The sequence below is a fragment of the Rattus norvegicus genome, chromosome 10, assembly GCF_021556685.1.
Source record: "Rattus norvegicus strain SHRSP/BbbUtx chromosome 10, alternate assembly SHRSP_T2T, whole genome shotgun sequence".
Taxonomy (NCBI): Eukaryota; Metazoa; Chordata; class Mammalia; order Rodentia; family Muridae; genus Rattus; species Rattus norvegicus.
Genome location: NC_141543.1, coordinates 65,351,169 through 65,373,458, shown reverse-complemented (window position 1 = coordinate 65,373,458; position 22,290 = coordinate 65,351,169). Strand labels below are relative to the sequence as shown.

Below are 22,290 nucleotides of genomic sequence, written 5' to 3'. Positions count from 1 at the left end.
AGGCCGGGACTTAGAGCCCCTCCACCTTAACGATTGTGGCTCTCTGAGAGCACAGCCTTTCCTCTCTGGGTCCCATGTATCAGTGGGGACTCCCTGCTGTAGCAGAGGACTGTTAGAAGAACGAAGAGCTATTCCTCCAGATGATGTGGGCCTGTTTTCATCGGGTGGCTCATAGGAGCGTGACAGCAGAGTGGGGATTCTGACGACGGCATAGATTTGGGGCTCTGTTAGGTTGAATGGGAGGGCAGGAGGGTCTGCCTTTGGTGTGGAAACCTTAAGGAAAGAGCATGGTAGGGCCTGAGAAAGAGATGGAGAGGGGCAGAAGCCACATGTCCTGGTGTCATAGCTGGTTTTGCTGTTAGGGACTGAGATTAGGTACTGGAGGATTCTCAGAGAAAGGGGATCCTGCTCTCAACTGGGGAGCTCCAGCACAGTTCAGAGCTTAATGCCAACCGGGGAGGCATCTATGCACTTGCTGTGTGGACCCCTCCTCTCTCTGCCCCCTCTCCCTGAGAGCTGCCTACGGGAAGAAAGTGGGAAGGCTGGAGCCTGAGTGAACTTTCAGGGTGCCAAGCATCTTAGAGGTGCTGGTGAGCTTAGTGGCACTGATGATAATGACCCGATGGCAGTGGAGATACTAGTGACACGCTGACATTGAAGGTGGTGGCGGCTCTGGAGTGACACTGATATTGATGGTGACCCAGGTGAAGGCAGTGGTAGTGGTGAAACTGGTCATGATGGTGACATGGTGGTGGTGATGCTGGTGTGATATGAAGGGGGCGATGACACCTGTGGTGACTGGAGTGACTAATGCTGTCATGGGACTTAGACATTGATGGCTGTTAGTGACAGTGCTGACACTGGTGTGATGGTGACACGGTGGTGGTGACACTGTGAGTGACAGTGGTGATGCTGGCTGTGGAAGTGGCTCTGGTGGTGATGACTATTCAGTGATGGTGCTGGCACCAGTTACAATGGTGACATGGGTGAAGTGACCTCTGGTCAATGAAACACTTATGCAGGGAGAACATTGCCCACTGTTCCTCTGATGGGGGAAGGGACCTCTGTTTCCAGCCATAAGGGCTGGCATATGTGGGGGTAAAAATAGAACCTCACACACTGCCTCGTTTGCCAGAGAAGATGGTGCAGGCAGGGGTGGGGAGGGCTGCTGTGTCTGCAGCCAATGTGTGCTCCCAGCTCAAACCAACCTGCGGCTCTCCTTGGAGTCTGCTGCTGGCTTCTAACCTGCCTGATGGGCAAGCATCCTCCGGAACAGGCGTATTCCTGTGGCCGGGGTGCTTGCATCTCCTGTGGCGTCTACACAGAATGTTGAAGGTTCTAGCGAGAGCACTGGTTCTCAACATGTGAGTCTAGATCCCTTTGGCAAACCTCCGTCTCCAAAAATATTTACATTATGATTTACAACAGTAGGAAAATTACAGCTAAGAAGTAACAATGAAGATAACTTTACAGTTGGGGGTCACCACAGCATGAAGTGGATTAAAGGGTCACCACTGGCCTAGAGTCAGACCTGACCAGAGATCTCACTCCTTTGAAGCCTAGTTTCCATCTCTAAAATGCAGAGGGTCCTAGTACCTTTCTGTCCCAGTTTCATTTTTGCTGCTGTGACAATACCTTGACAAGAGCACCTTTAGGGGAGAAAGGATCACTGAGAAAAATCAAGACAGGAGCTTGAAGAAAGGCTGGCTTGCTACTGCACATAGCATTACCTCTGACCAAGGAACTCATTTCACAGACAAGGAAGCATGGCAGGAATCATGAAGGATGCTGCCTTCTGGCTGGCAGGCAGGAGGCAGGCAGGCAGGCAGGCAGCAGGCAGCAGGCAGCAGGCAGCAGGCAGCAGGCAGAGGCAGCAGGCAGCAGGCAGCAGGCAGCAGGCAGCAGGCAGGCAGGCAGCAGGCAGCAGGCAGGCAGGCAGCAGGCAGCAGGCAGGCAGGCAGACAGGCAGGCAGCAGGCAGGCAGCAGGCAGGCAGCAGGCAGGCAGGAGGCAGCAGGCAGGCAGGCAGGCAGCAGGTAGCAGGTAGCAGGTAGGCAGTCATGCAGGCAGGTAGGCAGGCGGCAGGCAGGCAGGCAGGCAGGCAGGCAGGCAGACATGCAGGCAGCAGGTAGGCAGCAGGCAGCAGGCAGGCAGGCAGGCAGGCAGACAGCAGGCAGGGAGGCAGGCTTAGGCATACTTATCTTTGTTTTATTTAATTTATATTTAATTTAATTTATTTAATTATATGTATGTGCCTGTGTGGGTGTATGTGCATAGGAATGCAGGTGCCCACAGAGGTTAAGAGTGCTAGATGTTCTTGGAGCTGGAGGTACAGGTGGTTGTAAGCCCTCGAATGTGGGTTCTGGGAATTAAACATGGGTTCTCTGGAAGAACGACATGTGTGTTTAACCACTGAGGCCTCTTTCCAGTCCTCAGCTAACATTCTTATACAGTTCAGGACGACCTGCCTAGGTAATGGTGCTGCCCACAGTGGGCTGGTGCCTCCTACATCAATTATCAATCAAGACAGCTTTCCAGAGACACGCTCACAGGCCAAGCTGATCTAAGTAATTCCTTAGCTTAGAGATTCTTTCTAGATAGTTTCCGATTGTATCAGGTTAACAGTTAAAGCCATCCAGGAAACCTTCCCATAGAAGTGTGTGTGGTCCAGTGCCTCATGGAACTGAGACTTCCTTTCTGGGCTGGAGGAAAATGTTTTGTAGTAGCTTTCCCTGTAGGACAGATACAGAAGGGAACCTGTATTCTCACACTGACTGAAGCCCTTGCGTTTCTCTTGGCAGGATCGACAAGACCATGCTGGCGGGTCTGAAGGTCAAGTAAGTAACTTCTTTCAATTCTTTAGAGGTCGGAGATGACAACAGTTCCTTGCCTGAGACGTGGTCTGTCCATGTTGTGTGTAACAGTTGGATGCTGTGGACTGTCATTGCAGGCCTGGTTGAAGGGGCTTCTGCACTGCAGGAGACTACATGGGCCTCTTAAGTCCTGGGATGTCCAGGGAAAGGCAGAGGTGTGATTGACAGAATCAGGGACAAGCATGGTGGGAATGTGACTAGTGGCTGTGACCTTCAGGCCACACACTTATTGATAAGAAAGATGTATTTTCTATTATTTAAATTTTGATGTGAAGCCCCAATGCCTAGAGGACATCTTTCTGACATTATCCATCTATTTGAGAAAACTATGATAGCTCTTTTTAAAATTATTACTATTCCACTCTGTGGGTATGGGCATTTTGCCTGCATGCATGTCTGTGCACCGTGAGTGTGCTTGGTGCTTGCAGAGGTGTAGAATTCCCTGACACTGGAGTTTTGGACAGCTTTGAGGCATCATGTGGGTTCTGGGAATCAAACTTGGATCCTCTGGAAGAGCAAGAAGTGCTCAAAACCACTGGACCATCTCTGCGGCCCCCATCTCTGCGGCCCCTAGAACTCCTTCAAGCACCATTGGCAGGTATGTGGGTTCAGGTGGCCATTGAGTCATCTGGAACTGACTGGTCATCCTGGTGAGCCCAGTCTGCGGGCTCCTTGAGGCTTCCACACCACAAGTCTCAGGCCTGGGCACTGCCGGCCTAGGTCTGACAGGTGGCTGCTGGTCTATGTGGAGAGGGTGAACAGAGGCCCCTCTGTCTTGAAGCTGCTGTCTTCTGTTCCCTTACCCTTCACTCGCTTCCCCTTTCTGTTCTGTGGACTCTCTCTCGAGTCTTATCCAACTTTAAGAACTTGGCATGTGAAAAGGAAGAAAATTCTCGAAGGAAAAAAAAGCATTGATTACCAATGAAGATATTTTTCTGCCACATGTGACTTTGTGCATGGAAATTTGTGCAAAGGTTCAGCAGGCACACACAAAGACCTGGGTTCATTTAGCAGAACACACATGTGCAGGAAGGCACGCAGTTCAGTGTGCTCCTCTGGTCCTCCCTGCTCCAATTCGGCTAACGTGAGCCCTCAAGTTGCCAGTGTTGGTCTTCCTTGGTACAGGTGCCAGGGAAAACCAGCCAGACTCGAGGGTTGGCCTTTAAGGGGATCAGAATAGAAGGCCTTCCTTCCATTTGGTTTGTCAATCCCAGAAAGATGAGGGGTTGGTGGGGGAAGGGCGGCGAGCAGGGCTTGGGGCTGGATCTTAGTCTCTCCACAGAGTTGAGGCCAGAAAGGCCATGAAGCACTCTTGGTTTCTAAAGCTGTTCTGTATCTGGGACAGGAGGACGGGGCCGCTGTGCAGCACGGTGTGCGCGCGGGTGCTGCTCAGGTCAGGGCAGTTCCTTTTGTTTTGCTTTGTTTTGTTGGCGGTGCTAGGAATTGAACCCAGGAGCTTGTGCATGCTAGGCCAGTGCTCTCCCCTTGAGCTCCATCCAGCCCGTTTTAATTTACCTTATTTTGTAGGTGGGGGATAGGGGCACATGCCACAGTGCTCCTCTGATGGTCAGAGGGCAACTTGCTGGAGTCAAGCTGTCCCTTCACCATGTGGAGTCTTGTGACTGAACTCAGCCCATCAGGTGTGGCAGCTAGTGCCTTCGTCCGTGAGCAATCTTGATGGCCCTGATTTTACTTCAAAAATATTTTAATTTTGTGTGTGTGTGTGTGTGTGTGTGTGTGTGTGTGTGTATACATGTGCAGAGCCCAGAAGGCATAGGATCTCCTGGTACTGGAGTTGTAAGTGGTTGTGAACTGCTCATTTTGGGGGCTGGGAATCGAACTCAGGTCCTTTAGAAGAGCAGCCGGTACTCTTAACCAAGGTGCTACAACTCCAACTCTGTTCATTTTACTTTTTAAAATGTGACACAGTATCTCGTTAAGTTGCCCAAACTGGACTTGAATTGCATTAACCTTTCTTGGGGAGTTGTGAACAGAGGTCTGTTTACCTAGGTAAGGTACCAATGACAGACCAAGGAAATGACTTCCTGCAAGTGTAGCTTGGTGGATCAATGAGTTAAGTTGGGGTGACTCACAGGATCATGGTTGAGGGGTTATGCAAAAGAGTGTGGGCAGCTTACTGGTCTCTATGCCGTCGAAGAAGGGTCCTCCCTCCCTAGCAACTGTTAGCTGATTGTCTATCCTTCTGGGGGAGGGTATGTACTGCAAATCTTTCACTGCACCCTCTTTCCCCTTTATGATAGAGTGCTTTTAATCCCAATCTTGTGTCTCCTGTGGATAATCAGAGATGTTATGATAGCCATGGTCAGGGGTCTGGAGTTCAGAGAGAGCAACACCTTGAGCCTGAAATCTTCCTGCCTCAACCCCTCCAGCAGCCCGAGTTACAGGTCTATCTATACCTTTATCTTTTGGCAACATGCTTGACTTTTCCAGACCTTCTCAGGGGTGTATCTGCATAGTGAATGAGGTGTGAGGTGGTGAGCAGGGTTACTGAGGGGTGTGCAGAGGAGAAGTGGTTTTGGGGGGCTGCCTTGAGTCATCTATTGCAACTACAGCCATGGTTTGCAGAGAGCCTGTTTGTTTTCAGTAGATCCATTTGTAACCTGTAGAGGAGGGGGATACAGGGTGTGTGAAGAGCTGGGAGCAGATAGGCCAGTGCTGAGAGCGGGATCTCTGTAGGGTCTCTGGATATATGGGGGACAGTTAGAGTTCAGGCGTGGGGAACATGGCATTGGTGGTGTCCTGCAGGGTGTAGGACTGAAATGTAGCTTTAAGATCTGTTGATTTCAGGAAGCAAACCCTTTAAACTGAATGTGGTAGCACGTGCCTGCAATCCCATCACTTAGGAGGAGGAGGTGGGAAGATTCGGAGTTGATTGGGAGGCTCTGGAGTTCAAGGTCATCCTCAGGTATTCTCTGGGACCCATGAGACAAATGTACCTGCTTCAAAAAAGAAAAAGAACAAGAGCTTTAATGTGTAATCCGGTTAGGCTAAAGATGGAAAGTCTCCCATCCAATAAGCCTTAAGGAACCTAAGAGATGCTCAGGAGGGTCTGAACCAGGTCCAGGGAAGCTCAAATAGAATCCTAACAGGGAAGAATGAAGTTGAAAGATTGTACTTTAGATATTAAAATTTACTACAAAGCTATAGGTGGCACGAAACTAGACTTATGTCAAAAACAAGCTACGGAAAGGAATCCAGACACTGAAAAAACACATCTTATACCCTTTCACTTATGTGATGTGCGTAGACTAGAACGTCCCTAGGAACTGAGTAGGTTAATGGTTTCTGAGGAATTGGGGGTCTATAGGGAGAGTGAGATTTAAAAGATAATAGATTCTGGCCAACGAATGTCAAGTATGGTGTTGATAGTGATAAGAGTGACACAAGGTTGTGACCATTCTGAGAAGCATTGAAGTGCACTTTGCCTCAATAAACTTTTGCTGTTTTTTGAGACTGGGTTTCACGAAGTCCAGTCTGACCACAAACTCTATATAGTATGTAAATGAATTCTTCTTAATATAAATGTAAACAGTGAATGAAGCCCCTGGCTGCATTTCTTTACCTCATGCTGGACCCCAATAACTGCACAGAGAAACCAAGATTTATTTAAAACTGCACCTTGCTAGCTGAGCAACTAAATGATCTGCCTTAGCCTTCCATGGTGATCTGGCTCTCTCAGCCCCATCCCATGATACGTGCATATTATTATTGATCTGGCTAGAGCTTCGTGTTCTCAGTCCATATCTCCTGATCAGGGGTCATGACCTGACCTCCTGGTGCCCTCCTCCCTGCCAGATGCCCAGACTGAGAAAGGCCTATGATGCCTGCATGAGGAGGCCCCCCAGAGGCTAGGACTTAACTATTGCTGGGGATACAAGGAACAAGGGGCTACACAGGAACATGGAAAGGGGGTGACAGCAGTACCATGCGGGAGAAACAAGCTTTGAGTTGTGGGTTGGCAGGCCCAGGTTCTAGACCTGGGCTAATAAATGGGCAAGTCAGTAACTTCTATGGGTTTATAAAATGGGAGAGCTGGATCAGGAATGGACTGCTCCTTGGTAGCTTTACCGTGCTAGCTATATGCATGACTTATCCTCCCCAACCCCTGCCTTTACAATGGTGGGGATCAAACCTAGGACCTGTACATGCAGGGCAAGTTCTCAACCACTAGATGACATTCTGGTCTTGCCTTATGTCTTTCTGTATTTTTTTGGTGTGTGGGGGGGGATAATTGCAGATGCTCCCTGCTGAGCAAATATGCATGACTGTGCCCTTCATCTTTGGATCCCAAGACTGGACATTGGGCAGGCACTAAGGGAGATTCTCAGCACAGGTTCACTGAATGATGGAACTTGGATCATATGCTTACCCCATCACAGGGAAATGGGATCCTAGATAGAAATAAAAAGGCAGAGGCAGGCAGGTGGATGCAGGCGGAGGAGAAGATACAGAGGTAGGAGGATGGATACAGGTAAAGCGGTCAGCATGCAGGAGTCTCCCATCTTCAGCCTGCTCTGGGGGTTGGCTTAGGACGCAGACGTAGTACCTGAATCAAAGCCGGTCTACTTTCTCCCAGAGGGAATCCCCAGAAGGAGTCCTCCCCCCACCGTGTGTGTGTGTGTGTGTGTGTGTGTGTGTGTATCTATCCGTCTGTCTGTCTGTCTGTCTGTCTGTCTGTCTGTCTGTCTGTCTGTTGCATGGCTCCAGTCCCCTGAGATGACTTTTGTGACCAGGGACAGCCATGGTGACCAAATGAGCATGAGCTTGGGTAAGGACCAATTGCCTCTACTTCCAGGAAATATGCTCAAATGCCCAATCTGAGTCTGTTATCTCGCAGGAGAAAGAACCTAATTGGACGTTGGAGAGATAGATGGCCCAGCAGTTAAGAGTACTGGCTACTCTTCTAGAAGACCCTAGTTCATTTCCAAGCACCCACTTGGTACTTATAACCATTCTTAACTCCGGTTCCAGAGATCCAGTGCCCTCTTCTTGCCTCTACAGGAACCAGACACGCGGAGTGTGTGTGTATATACATGCTGGCAACACACATGTTTACACAGAATAAAAATAAATTAATCTTAAAGGACAGAACCGAACTGCATACTTAATGGCTCGTTCTTGGCCCCTTGAAATGATAGCTTTGGCAGACAGATGGCACGTGATGGGCAGAGTGCACTTTGTTCTTGGATTTCTTCCTCGAGGTCTGACTTGGGTTGAGCATGCTGTGGTTTGGTCGTAAGCAGCCATTGCTATTCTTTGTTGATGATTTAAGCAGCTAAGGGTTCCAATTCTATTAGAAAAAAAGACGGACACACAGGTGGGAACAGGCAGTGTGTCAGTGTAGCTAACCCTGGCCACCAGCACCCCTGAGCGTAGCTACAATAGCTGTGCAGGATAGGGCACACCACCTGCTGGAAGGGCCTCGTGAGCTCTCCACACGCCCCTCCTCCACCCCTTTTGGAAACAGGGTCTCTCCATGCAGCCCTGGTTAGCCTGAAACTTACTGTATAGACTAAGCTGACTCAGGATCACAGATTTGCCTTTCTCCACTTTCTGAGTGCTGAGGTTAAAGATGGGCACCACCATTTCATTTGTTTGCTTGTTTGTTTGTTTTTCCACCAAGACTTCCACACCAGTCTGTAAGAGCAATGTAGACTCTAGGTGGTTATCTCGGTAGACATCTGCTCTCTTGGTTCTCTTGGTGCCAGCCCGTCACAATGTCATCAGAGGGGAGAGCTCGTGGAGCCAGTGTGTGTTTCCAGCCTCTCCAGAGAGCCCATTTCTCTGCAGTCAACAATTGATCCCCACTTAATGGCTCTTCTCATTGGCCAAGGGTCATGATCAGCAGTTCATTTCTCCACTGGCCAGCAGATCTTTATTTACTGTGGGTTACAAGAATCTTTACAAGGATGTTCTAGAACTTTCTGCAGTTGACTTATCCTAGATCCAGTGCTACACACCTAGAACATTTGTAGAGGCTTTCCTGGGCTTGTCAAAGACATGGGGAGCTCAATGTTTTTATGGGGAGATGATTGAGTCAGTTCAACCAACATCTATTGGCGCCTTCATTCCAAAGCCACGGCCAGGCCAGAGACAGTGAGGGGCCGAGAAAAGGGGGTGCGGAGAATAGTCTGCCCATGGCAGCTTTCAGCCCCTTAGGGAGAGCGCAGACAGTTGCCATGGGATGTAGCAAGGGCTCTCACTGGTTCTCCCCTTCTGGAGACAATAGGTCTAGGCTGTCTCTAAGGGTGTGTGAGGTCAGTGGTCCAGCGTGGGAAGAGAGGCTTGGTGCTGCATCATTGCACCAGGAAGGCACTGAGGTGTGAGGCAGCGTGGGTGGGAGGACCTGGGAGCTGTTGTTCTTGCCAGACAGGAGACTGGCTGGTTGGGCTGCTGGTAGGAGTGTGGCTGGGCTGTGGGAGAGCTTAGGGACAATGAGAGGGCTTTCAGAAGGGGTGAGAATGGTCAGGCTCAGATACTTCATAGCTTGCAGACCAGAGTAGGGTAGTAAGACTAGAGAGAGTGAGCCCTGGGTGGACATGGGGTCCCCTTTGTAGAGATGGGGAACTCAGGAATTGGGTCAGTTTCAGGGAGGCAATAGGACTCTGAATATAAAACCTTTTTGTCTTTCCCGTTCTTTATCCTGTGTTGTCTGGGGTCCAGGGAGTTATACACTCCAGCCAGTAGAAGGGACTAGAGAAGGAGGGGGTGGAGGGCTAGAGGAGCTGGTGTGTGGCAGGGAGTTAGAGGGCAGGGCCCTCTCTGTGGTCCTGCAGGCACAGTGGGGGTTGTTTACTCTGGTCCTCCAACCTAACTCAGCTTCCGATGCCTTCAGTGGGTGAGCTCTAGGTGAGCTTCTTCTGGCTGGCAGTTGGTGGAGTTTTCAGGGAACCACAGGGGAGCCCTTTATTTCTATGTCCTAGGCCATTAATTTCTTTAGGATGGGCCCTGTGCATGAATTCTCTCTCTCTCTCTCTCTCTCTCTCTCTCTCTCTCTCTCTCTCTCTCTCTCTCTCTCTCTGTGTGTGTATGTGATCACCAGTACAAGTGGACATGAGCTTAGAGGGCCCATGTGGGTGCCGGTGTGGTGCCTTTTTTGGCTTTAGCAAGTTCCTATGGTAACCACGAACATGTCTGTTTTGGGATCTGAGTCTGGGGCGGCGTGAGTGGCTACCAGGAGAAGCAAGGCAGGCGGGTGCTTAGCTGGCAACTGGGCTGTGTCCTGATTTTATCGCTAGGCACAGGCCGGAGGTACCACTTGCTAGATAGCGAGTTCTATAAACTCTAGGGACATATGTACTCCTAATCTCATCCTGACCAGTCCCATCATGCCTAGGAAACTCTGGTGAGTCCATGTTCTGATTTTTGGGTGGTGGGTGGTTACGGATGGCATTAAGTTCTGGGGGCTGGGGCGTCTTCTGAGATGGGCATGCAACCGCAAAGAACAGCTCAGCTGATCCCTGGATCCCGGGGAGGGCGCCTTCCTTGTGGCTAGTGGAGTCGTGGAGTGGAATGGACATAGCTAACTGTGTCAGTGAGGGAGGTGAGGACAGGGTGCAGGAGGGTGGGATGGCTTGCCTGTGGCCTGCCAGCTTCCGCTCAGTTCTCCCTTCAGTGTCCTTTACCCAGCTTACTTTCTGGAAGTCTTGTGCTATGCCGCTTGGGGGTCTCCACAGGTCTCTCAGGCCCTCAGCTCTGCTAGGCCTAGATGGGAGGCTCTGGATTCTATGGAAGGAAGAGGAAGGAAGCGGGCAGTCTGTGATTTGTCTAAATTATCCAGCCTCCCTGGGAAGCAGAGTCCAGAGCATTGTTCCTGAGAGTCCTGGGAGAAGGAAGCCATCAGAAAAGACCCTAGATCTCGGATTCCTGGAGGCTGAGGGCTTGAAACAAACAGGGCAAACTACCCATGACATGAATTTCCCCCTGCCTCTGTAGCTAATCCGTTAGCTTCAGCTTGGTCGTCTCCAGTGTCAGGGAGCTCATGAGATTTTAAGGGTGCCTGGTTTATTAGAATACAGTTCTGTTTGCTCAGTGTTACCTCTTAATTTCATGTCGGATCTCTGAAACTGCCATTGCATAACCAGTCATGCCCCTCCTCCTCAAGAAAGCTAATCCCCCCTTTTCCTGAGAGCTCTCTAGTACTCAGAGTGCTCCCTTGCAGCTTGTCTCTCCTCTTGGCTGACCAGCCTGGACCCTTCGCTGTGTAGGGTTTCTCAGTGGCTGTACTGGGTTTTGTTGGAAGTTTTCTAGGCAGCCTGCATCAGCCCCACAGAAACGAAGCATGATCTTGGTAAGCTGCCCAGGCTCGCCTTGAACTTTCAATCCCCTTGCTGCAGCCTCTGGAGTGCCCAGACTGGCCTTGCTAATCTTGTTGTTACAGTAACCGCTTTGCAAGCTATCAGAGGTCTGGAGTTTGGGCAAAGTCTGGACAACTAACCTATGAACTAAGAAAGGAGATGGACAGGCTTTGGGTTTACCTGTGGTTGACCTTGGCCTTGATGTGCCAACCCCTGGCCTCTGTTCTCACATTTGTGGCTGATTCCCAATCCCTATCCTTGAGTCCCCTTTCCCCTTTACAGTTCTTGTCCCCTCAGTGGCTGCCTGATCATTTCCGGCTCTGTTCCCAGACTGGCTCCCTCCCAATTAACCTTTCTCTTTTTCATATCCAGTGCTTCCTCCCTCTCCCGGCTGAGAAGCCTCTGACTCATGCAGGGCTGGTCCTCCTGTCTCCTAATTCAGGCCCATTATCTCCTGCCCAGACAGTGATGGAAGCTGGGAAGTTAATTCCCCCCCTCCCCAAGTCTCTGCCAGTGTGATGAGTCCACATCTCAAAAGCCACTCGCTGTAACTGTCCTGATCTGGGGAGTGAGATGCAGGTCTGCAGGCTCCTTTAGCGCTTTCCCCCAGGAGCTGTTGCGGGCTTGGCTCCCACCTCTGGTGGAGGTGAGGTTTGGAGTTTGCTGGGACATCTCTGTGAAATGCTCCCCAACTGTCTTAAGTTCATCACTGGTAGTAAGATCTTCGCTTTCTTTTCACAAGGTAGAAGATCTCCAGATGTCTGGCCTCTGGAGAGTGTCTCCTGGTGAACATGAAAAATTCTTATCACCAGCCAGGTGTGGTGGGCACTACAAGGCTGTCCTCTCAGCACTCAGAGGCTGAAGTAGGAGGATCTGAGTTCAAGGCCAGCTTGCATTATAAAGCAAGGCCCAGACTCTGGGAAACAAACAGACAATAACAATAACATCAATGTCAGGGATCTTGTGGTACCTGACACCTGTACCTTCTCAGGAATGACATTTGTGGGCAGTGAAGTTTGAGAACTGCTGTCTCTGGGGACTGACAAGCATGACGGTGGCCCATGGGTGGGTGGACCTGGGGGTTCATGTGGGCTCCAGGTGGGTCTGTCACTCTAATCCAGGGCTTGACTCTTCACATTGGTCTGTCCTGGCCCCTGTAAGATGTCTAACAAAATTTCCCATCTCTACCCACCTATTGCCAATACCCCACCGTCTAGCTGTGGCAAGGAACACCATCTTCAGATTTAACGGAACTTTTGAGGCCATAGCCTACCATCCATAAGCATTCTCAAATGTGTGCAGAACAGGAACTACCAAGCAGTGGTTTACTTTTGCAGCCATTGGAGACCGGGAGTTTCTGTTTAAATCGTGTCTCCACCTGCTGGATGACCTGAGGCAAGTTCGCAATCTCAAATTCAAATCTCACCTCTGTCAGTTTCTAGTTCTGTTTTCTTGCAAATACGCCTTTCCCTTTTCTTTCCCAGCTTAGCTTCCTCCACTCCGGGTGCGCACAGCACCCCCTTCCTCAGCATCCTGGAGCAGAGAGAATATCTCTGGTCAGGGGCATAGTGAATGCTGTCTCTGCTACGGTTGTCATATGGCTTCTGTCTGTGCTATTATTCCTTGAGGTCAGAGCCAGTAGGAACTTTCTGTAGTGTTTGTTACCCTGGCCAGGTGGCTTCCCTCCCTGCCTCTGGCTGATCTGTGAATAGGCAGGCTACCCACTGTGTGAGCCTCCGCCCCACAACCGACTCATTCTGAGAGGGTGGAGTGGGCGGAAATCCGTGCCTGGCAGGCCACAAAGCCACATAACTGACTTGTGGAGCCCTGCCCTGGGGAGAAGCACGCTGACAGCAGCTGGCTTGGCCTGGGTGCTTGGCTGCTTTTAGATGCTTACTGTAGATGGAGCTTTGGCTGCCTGAGGAGTTTCACAGTTCAGGAGCTGGATTCAGGAGGGACAGCCCCACCTCCATTCTGCTATGACCAGAGTAGGTTGAATCAGTGGCTGAATATTCTGGTGGCCGGGCAGACCAGTCCAGGGGCTGGGTTAGAATGCAGCTCCCTGGGCCCCATCTGGGGGATTCTCCTTTATCAGCCTTGGGTGGGGCTCAGGAAACCTTAGTGTTTGTTACCACGGCAGGACAAGGTACTTGTGGTGAGCTGGGCCACAGCTGTTTGGGATCTAGTTCATTTAAAGGGCTTTGACCTTTGGGGTCTGGAGAGATGGCTCAGTGGTTTAGAGCACCTGATACCCTTGCAAAAGACCAGGCAGCACCCACATGACAGTTTACAATCATCTGTAACTCCAGTTCCAGGGGACCCGGTGTCCTTTCCTGGCCTTTCCAGGCTTCAGGTATGCATGGGACACACAGACATATATGCAGGCAAACACTAATACACATAAAATAAAAATAAGTAAAGGTCTGTTCCCACAGTGCAGATTCGGTGGTCAGGTTCTCATGCTCTGGGTGTTCTGAGGGAAACCGCACAACCTTCCTGTGCTCCAGTTTCCCTACCAGTGAATATTAATAGTGCTGCACGCGGTGCTGCTGTGAGGTTTAAGCGTGATGGCTCAGGGGAAGCGTAGAGCACAGTGTCTAATCACAGTGTTTCTGGTGGTGTACAGTAGTACTGTGTGATCACAGATGTAACGGTACGACATGCCCACAGGACTGTAAACACCCCCACGGACCCACAAGGGCAAGCTGAATTGATGTGCACAGCCACTCAAGTCTGCCTGATGAGGACAGAGGTGCATATGTCAGTGACACAGACACTAAACAGACAGGAGGCATTGGGAGCAGACGTGTGTGTGTGTGTGTGTGTGTGTGTGTGTGTGTGTGTGTGTGTGTGTACACAAAGCCCCAGGACCGCCTTTCTCTTACTCACATGCCTGTATTATTCCCAGAGTTAGCAGCACCTGGGCTGAGCTTTAGGAGCCCAAGGTGCCCCTTGTTTCCATAGCAACCACAGTGCGGGCAAACAGGAGAATGAGGGGGAGGGAAGATGGGAAAGCCTAAGCCAGCTTCCAGGGCCTTCCTGCCTGCTGAGCTTGCTTCCTTCTCCTCTAAACCCAGGACTTTCCTTCCCTCTCTCCTCCCTCCCTCCCTCCGTCAGGTAGCAGTGTGCTATGCATCTGGACACTGAAGACCCAGAGCAGATCATTTTGAACAGTTTTGATGTGGCTCTGGAACTTAAACCCAGCCTGGTGCAAGCTAGGCAAGCGCTCCAGCGCTGAGCTGCACCCTCAGCTGACAGCTGATATTTTCATCTAATCTTCACCAACTCTTTTGAATAAAATATACAGTAGGAAAAGTTGCCTTTCCCCTCCCTCCCTCCCTCCCTCTCTTCCTCCCTCTCCCTTTCTTCCTTTTCACAGAGTTTCACCTAGCCCAGTCTGGCCTTAAACTCACTCTGTAGTCAAGAAAAAACTTGGAACGTCTAACGCTCTTACCTCTACTTCCCAAATGCTGGAATCATAGGCTTATGGCATCATGCTTGGATTATGCAGAGCAACGGTTCACGCCAGGAACTACACCCCCAAACCTCCTTAGCCCCCTTAGGTGCACTGCTCAGAGCATTAGCATCCGTGCCTGGCTGTGCGTCAGTGTGCACCTCACCACTGTGTCTGAATCTCCGTCCCCACTCCGTAGTAGCCCCTCATTCCCTACCATTTCCCATCCCGTGGCCACCATTCCTCTGTCTGCCTCTATGAGTTTCATACCAGTAAAACCATGTCGTATTTGCATGTTTCCTGTATGGTTTATTTCACTTAATATAGAGGCTTCAAGATCCATACGTGTTTTGTGTGTGCATGTGTGGTATGTTCCAGTGTGTATGGAGGCCAGGGTGGTATAGATGTACACATTCCTGTGTGTGTGTATGGAGGCCTGGGATGGTACAGATGTACACATCCCCATGTCTATGGAGGCCAGGGTGGTATAGATACCTGTGTTCCTGTGTGTATAAAGGCCAGGGATATAGTTGTGCCTGTTCCGGTGTGTTTGGAGGCCAGGGGTTGATGTTTGGTGTTTTTTTCAGCTGTTCTCCACCCAACTACTCTCCAGCTCATTTATTTCATTGGTCTCTCCCCTGCTTGGGTTTTGAGACAATCTCTCATTGACTTGGAGTTTGCCAGCTCAGCTAGATTGCTCAGTCAGCGAACCCCAGGGACCTCTGTCCGTGGCTCCTCAGTGCTGGGCTTATAAGTGTGCCTGCTCTTTTTATATCGTGGCTAGGGATTGAACCCAAGTCTTCATGCTTCTTTGGCAAGCACTGTACAGGCTGGGCCATCGCTTCAGTTTTGAACGATTATCTAGAAGTAACCTGAGGTTTTGTGTATGTAGTTGGCCTTTCTGGGTTTTGTATCCACAGATTTCACCTTGGATTGAAAATATACATAGTTTTGGACAGAGCCTCACCATGTAGCCATGACTGGTCTGGAACTTGCTCTGTAGACCAGGCTGGCCTAGAATTCATAGAGATCCACCTGCTTCTGTCTCTTGAGTGCTGGGAGTAAAGACATACACTACCACACCCAGCAATTCATGTTTCAAACCATACCTGTACCGCACAGGTGCAGACCCGTTTGTTTGTTATTATTCCCTGGACGGCGCAGCGTAACATTTGCGTACACAGTGCTGCTGTGTGATAGATGTCACAAGTAATCCAGAGAAGATGGGCTTCACACAGGAGGATGTGTAGGCTCCATGTGGATACCAGTCCATTTTATATAACAGACTTCAGCATCCTTGGATCCTGGCATCTGCCTGCATTGATCCTGTTCTTTGAGGACATCTGTACAGGCTGGTTTTGTGTTTCAACTTGACACAAGCTGAAGTTATCACAGAGAAAGGAGCCTCAGCTGAGGAAATGCCTCCATGAGACCCAGCTGTAAGGCATTTTCTCAGCTAGTGATCAAGTGACCCAGCCCACTGTGGGTGATGCCGTCTCCGGACTGGAGGTCTTGGGTTCTATAAGAGAGCAAGCTGAGCAAGTCAGGGGAAGCAAGCTAGTAAGTAACATCCCTCCATGGCCCCTGTATCAGTTCCTGCTTTCTGACTTGCTTGAGTTCCAGTCCTGACTTCCTTTGGTGATGAACAGCAATGTGGAAGTGTAACTAAATAAACCCTTTCCTCCCCAACGTGCTTCTTGGTCATGATGCTTGTGCAGGAATAGAAACCCTGACTAAGACAATAACTATATTAAAAATCCACACATGTGCCGTGCTTACAGATGCACACCTTTAATCTCAGCACTCCATAGGCAGAGACAGATGGAGCTCCATGAGTTCGAGGCCAGCCTGCTCTTCTAGTGAGTTCCAAGACTGCCAGAGCCACATGGAAGAGATGCCCTGTATCAAAAAAATAAGTCTTACATGTGACATTCTTTTGAATTTTTGCCATGGTGCCTCGCTGGCCTGGTTGTCTGGGTTCGGAGCTAGGCCCTGCCTCTTACCAGCCCTAAGTCCTTGGACAGGTTATTTAATTTCTCTGTACCTCTGTTTCCTCATTTGAAAAGCACAAAAGTGTTATTTTGGGTATGAAGTAAGTTCGCATCTGCCCATTGCTAAGAATAGTGCAGGAACACAGAGTGCATCAGATGTGTATGTGTCTATGTGACTGCTGCTGTTATAGTTCTGAGTGTGCCCTTCCTCGGGCATTTTGGAATCTCTCAGAGAACTCCTTGTAGTTCCTCCTTTTTAATTGCCAGTCAGAGGCTGTTTGTACATTTTGTGTGCTTGCTATTGTATCCTGCATACCTGGATCCCTACGACATTTTTATGTCTTGATATCTCAAACTCTGTATTGGTGGCTGTCCCTGTTTGACCCTCTGCGTATTTGTGACAGATGCCCATGGCACAGGTGAGAAGGGATGCTGTAGGCCTCAGCTCTGTGTGGTATTGCCAGAGGAATTTTAACCACCCACCTTCCTTCTACTGACCTCACCCTCATAGTTGTGGAAGCCCAAATCTGATCGGCAAAATCACATTTACTTATTCCACGGGCACTAATAGAATTCCGGATAAATGAATGAAAGTCCTCTTTGTGCAACCCTCAGATCAATGTCTGCCTCCTTTGAGTTCCTCCCTGTAGGCCTGGGTGTGTTCTTGTGTTTCTCTCTCTCTCTCTCTCTCTCTCTCTCTCTCTCTCTCTCTCTCTCTCTCTCTCTTAGCTGGATCAAAGTGTTTTCCTACACTGGTACAGCCCTCCCCCTATCTTTAAAAATAGTGTTTTTTTGATTATAAAAATAGTACATGCTCACTGCAAGAGATTTAAAAAATATGTACAAATGTTGAAGTGAAAAAAATAAGAATAGGGGTTGGGGATTTAGCTCAGTGGTAGAGCGCTTGCCTAGCAAGCGCAAGGCCCTGGGTTCGGTCCCCAGCTCCGAAAAAAGAAAAGAAAAGAAGAATAAACCCATAGCCCACCACCCAAAATAACATTGTTCTTCTTATTTATGTTCGTGCTGGGACTCGAACCCAGGGGTCATGCCTGCTGAGTCACTGCCAAGATGCCGAGCCATGTCCCCTCTACATGGCACTGTTTTAGTGTTTCCTAATAGTCTTATTTTTTTTTTAGATTAAAAAAAAAGGTGTTATGTAATGTCATTTCAACACTAAGTGATCTTTTAAAAGGTGACTCAGGGCCAGGGCTGCAGCTCAGCTGGTAGAGTGCTTGCCTAGCATGTGTGAAGGCCTGGGTTTGATCCTTAACACCACATAGAACCAGGGACAGTGGTGCATCTTGTAATCCAGAAGGTAGATTCAGGAGGACCAGAGGTTCAAGGTTTTCCTATGCTACATGGTGGATGTGAGGTCAGTCTGGGCTACACGAGATTCCGTGCTAAAACCAAAGCAAAACACAAACAAAACAAAACCCCAAATCAAACAATGCATACCATCCCCCCATGATTTAAAATGCTACTTACCCTGTGATAATGGGGTCCTATAATTAATTTAGCTATTGCTCTATTTTTAGATTTTAATGTTTTTAGTTTTGGTTATAACAAATTATGCAAGGAATCTGAGTGTAATTTTTTGTTAATGTGTTTTTGACTGTTGCCTTTGGCCAGTTACCAGTGAAGGGAAATCTGCCTTTCTTCCTTTGAGTATTTGCCGTGAATATGCATGCAAGGCCCTAGTACCGCAATAACCAAAAAAAGTAGATGCGTCTTGTTCCTGGGACAGAGTGCAAAGGGCTGACCCATTTAGAGAGACACATAGACCACTTCAGAACATCTTCACCGTCGTGGACAGTTCTGTTAGGCAGCACTGGCTGAGACTGAAGGCCAGGCTCCCAGGTCAACTTCCAAGAGCCAGTTGAGCCTGGACATCACACTCAGTCTGTGACCTGTCTTCACCTCCAAGGACAGGTCTCAGAGGTGTGCAAATCCAGCGCCACTAGATGGCACCTAGGAGGCAGCCACAAGCCGGTACCCTGCAGTGGGGAGCTCTCGAAGCCCTGCCTGCTGAGGCCTGGGACAGGCCCAGACAGCTGTCACCTTCGGAGAGTCTCTTGTTTAGCTAACATCCAGCTTTCATGTAACATGTCAGGGGCCTGGCATATCCTGAACTCACACACTTCAGACTTGACCATATAAGGTCACCCAAACATTCCCAGTACCACATCCCACCACAGCCAGACAAAACCAGTTGCAGTGTCTCAGAGCTTGCCATGTCCCCTCCTGTCCTTTCTATTCCCGGGAACTGGCTCTTCTCATTCCTCCTCCCCCACACCAACATTATTGTATTTTCAAGGTATGGTTTCACTTAGAAGTTCAGGCTAGGCTTGAACTTGTGGTGATAGATCCTTTCTTGAGTACTGGGATTACAAAGTGTGTGTTACTACATCTAGCTATGAGGAAGATTTTTTCTCTATTTATCTATCTCTCTATCTATCTCTCTATCTATCTATCTCTCTATCTATCTCTCTATCTATCTATCATCTATCTTTCTTTTCCTCTTTCTCCTCCTCCTTTTGTTTTTTTTTCCTTGTGATTCTAGAAATTGAACCCAGCATCTTCCACATGTTAGGCAAGCATTCGACCACTGAGCTTCATCTCCAGTTCCTCCCATCTAAAACGGGAGAAGCCATGCCTCTGGGAGAATGGACCTACCCTGATCTCATGACTGCTACAAGCTGGAGCTGGGTTTCCAGGGGTTCTCCGCTTCTGCATTCGTTACTGATCCTCCTTTGCTGGGAAGGCCCAGACACACTGATCTGGGAAGGACACACCCAGGCTGCAGGTCCCACTAAGGTTGGATGCTGGATGAAGGACACGTGGGAGGGAGAGTGAAGTCAGGTGAGGGCGGCAGCTTCTCTGGGTTACGAAAAGGTCACATGTTGATTGCTGTGCCTGGGTGCAGCCATCCTGGGCCCAGAATGTTTGAGTGTTCTGGGAACAGAGGGCAGGGTGGGGCTGGTTCCTGTACTTGACCTCTGACATCTTATTGGAATACCCCATCCCCACTGCGAACCCCAAGTTTCTAAAGGATGGATGCCCCTTGGGAGTTGATGCACCCCCATTTTTTCTTTGGGACCATGCTAGTTTCCAGAGAATAGGAAGGCTGTGCTCAGAGACGATGTGCCCTTGTGTTGTCTATGGATCCAGGGCTAACTCGTGGGAATGGGATGGCTTCTGGTCTTGTCAAGGGAACCTAAGGGTTTTTCCCGCATGGCATGAGCTCAGGAATCTGCTAGGATTCTAATCCTGTTGAAACCATCCTGTTGGGCTGGAGAGACACTTCAGCAGTTTAGAGTAAGTACATTTAAGAAGGGGAGGTGGGAGGAGAGAGAGAGGGGGGAGAGAGAGAGAGAGAGAGAGAGAGAGAGAGAGAGAGAGAGAGAGAGAGAGAGGTGTTTTACTTTTGTCTTTTTTCTTGGTCTTAGTCTCTGTGAGTGTTGAGCGTGTACCTGTGTTTGCAGGAAAGGGTCTTGGGGATACATGCTGGTATGGACTTTCAGACCTCAGGGACCTGTGCCTGTATGCCCTTCCGTATTTCTAGTTCAGGATGCAGAGTTCACGCAAACCCAGTCAAGGTGGAAAGAGGTGGCCCTGTGCTTCTGAGTGGCCCTGCCACTAGTGGGGCATCAGGAGAGTGCAGCGATAACCATGTTTTGAGCAAACAGGATGGAGACGCAGTGGCAGTGAATAGGAAATAGTGCACTGGTCACAGCAAGGAGGAAGTGGGCTGAGGTGTTCGTACTTCTGAAGGGAACGCCCGAATCTTCCAGGGGTGCCTCTGGTCAGTGTCTAGTTTTAGTTAAAAACTTACCACGCCACCTTCCTGTCTAAATCTCGACTTGTGAGCTAGATACATGCCTGTGAGCCTAGTACTCAAGAGGCAGAGGCAGGAGGATTACCGTAAGTCTAAGGCCAGTCTGAGCTACATGATAAGACCCTCACTCAAAACAACAACAACAAAAACCAAAGTCCAAAACAAAACAAAACAAAAAACAACAAAAAAACCCCCCAAAACAATCAGAAAGAAAGACAAAAAGTAGGCGGGCAGTATTCTTACTGTACAGCCTGCCCCACAGACCGTGCTCTAAACAGACCTGTGCTTTTCTGAAAACAAGCAAACAGAACAGAAACCTCAGGCTTGTCAGGAGCATCTCTTCTGTTGGTCCCAGCTGGATCGTTTTCTGCTCAAGGTTTGGGCAGGAGGAAGACAGGGGGAGGGGGGACTTGGCTGTGATAACTGGGTCAGAACTGGAGCTGAGAAAGCAAGTGCACCGGTGTTCTTTGCCTTTGTTGGAGCTGTCAGTGCCAAGGTCAGAGATAGGAGGAATGAAGGTTGTCCATACCTCATGAATATTCAATGAGCACCCATTTGGAGCCTGCCCTGCTTCAGGGGCTGGGATTCCTTTGTTGAATCCTGGCTCAGTTAGTCATTGCTGAGGTCACGTGAGGGCACCACCGTGAAAGTGAAGATGACAAGATTCTTTGTCTCACACGGATGTTTAGCATGAAATAGCTAACGCACTAAAAGCGATACAAAAGACATTCGATATATCCCTCTGCTCATGACCAGTCGTCCTATTACAGAAGATAAAGAGGAATCAGATGCAAATGGGATGGGGTCTCACCTGCAAAGAATTCAGGCTCTTTGTAGTGACCCCAAAGCCTGAGGTAATCCCTGTAAAGATTTAGGAGGAGTGGAAACTTCTTGGAAGGACAGCATGCGGCAGCTGAAAGGGAATTCTCTAGGAGTTTGAAACCGAGAGAACATCCAGGACACGGGGTCAGGGAGTGTAAGGAGCTGTCCCCAAAGCAGTGTGTCAGGTTCCACAGCCCTGTGGAAGAATGGGGAAGGGTGCGCTGTAGGAGTCTGTGGAGGTCTATTCAGGGGTGTCTGAACGTGGGGCTGAGGTGACAGGTGTCCTGGAGGGATGAATGGGAAGTCACCTGCTTCCCTGGAGATTGGCACAGTAGCTTTGGGCATCGCAGAGCTGGATTAGGGAGGCCAAAGCACCATGAATGTGTTACTGAGGAGGATGGGACTGAATCTGATGGTGACTCTGGGCTGGAGGCTACACTAGTGCTCCAGGAAGGTGGAGCTGTCTGAGGTGGTCCATCTCAGACAACACCTCAGAGTGAAAGGAATTCTGTGGAAACTGGGGTCTCGTGACTGGGGGGTTTGCAAAGCAGGTCTCCTGTGCATATGGAGTCAAGCCAGTATGTGTGGGAGTGTAATGCCCTTGACATAAATGTGGAGAGAGTGAAAAGGTGCAATTAATCCCTTTGGCCTTTGAACTTGGGTCTTTGCGCTCAGGATGGCTCAGCTGGACGAATGGAGAATCTCACACCCGGCAACGCTGGTGGTCCAAGTTTATTGAGTGTATTGCACAAACGACAACTCACATGCTGACAGGTGTTGTGGTATTTTCTTGTGGTGAGTGCTGGAGCCTATGTGGTTCCAGATAACGAATACCTTTTGGGAAGGAAACAGCAGGGATAGGGTCTTCTAATTTATTTATTTTGGGACATTTTAGGTAGGGTCTCATGATGGCTTGCTATGTAGCCAAGGATGATCCTTGGCCTATCCTCCTGCCTCCACCTTCCAAACACTGAGATTATAAGTGTATGTCACCATGC

General features: G+C 49.5%; 1 protein-coding gene across 7 annotated transcripts in view; it reads left to right on the top strand.

The window, feature by feature from the left end:
- The window catches only part of Rap1gap2 (RAP1 GTPase activating protein 2), a 217,117-nt gene that overhangs the window by 37,560 nt on the left and 157,267 nt on the right, over positions 1 to 22,290 (top strand). For 5 of the 7 annotated variants that reach the window (XR_015630591.1, XM_087571963.1, NM_001401654.1 and 2 more), the window contains 1 exon segment: positions 2,801 to 2,836. Coding sequence is in view for 6 of the 7 variants with exons in the window: in XM_087571963.1 (XP_087428089.1) it covers positions 2,801 to 2,836 (36 nt within the window). In the remaining variant the exon portion in view is untranslated. 7 annotated transcript variants of the gene reach the window in all.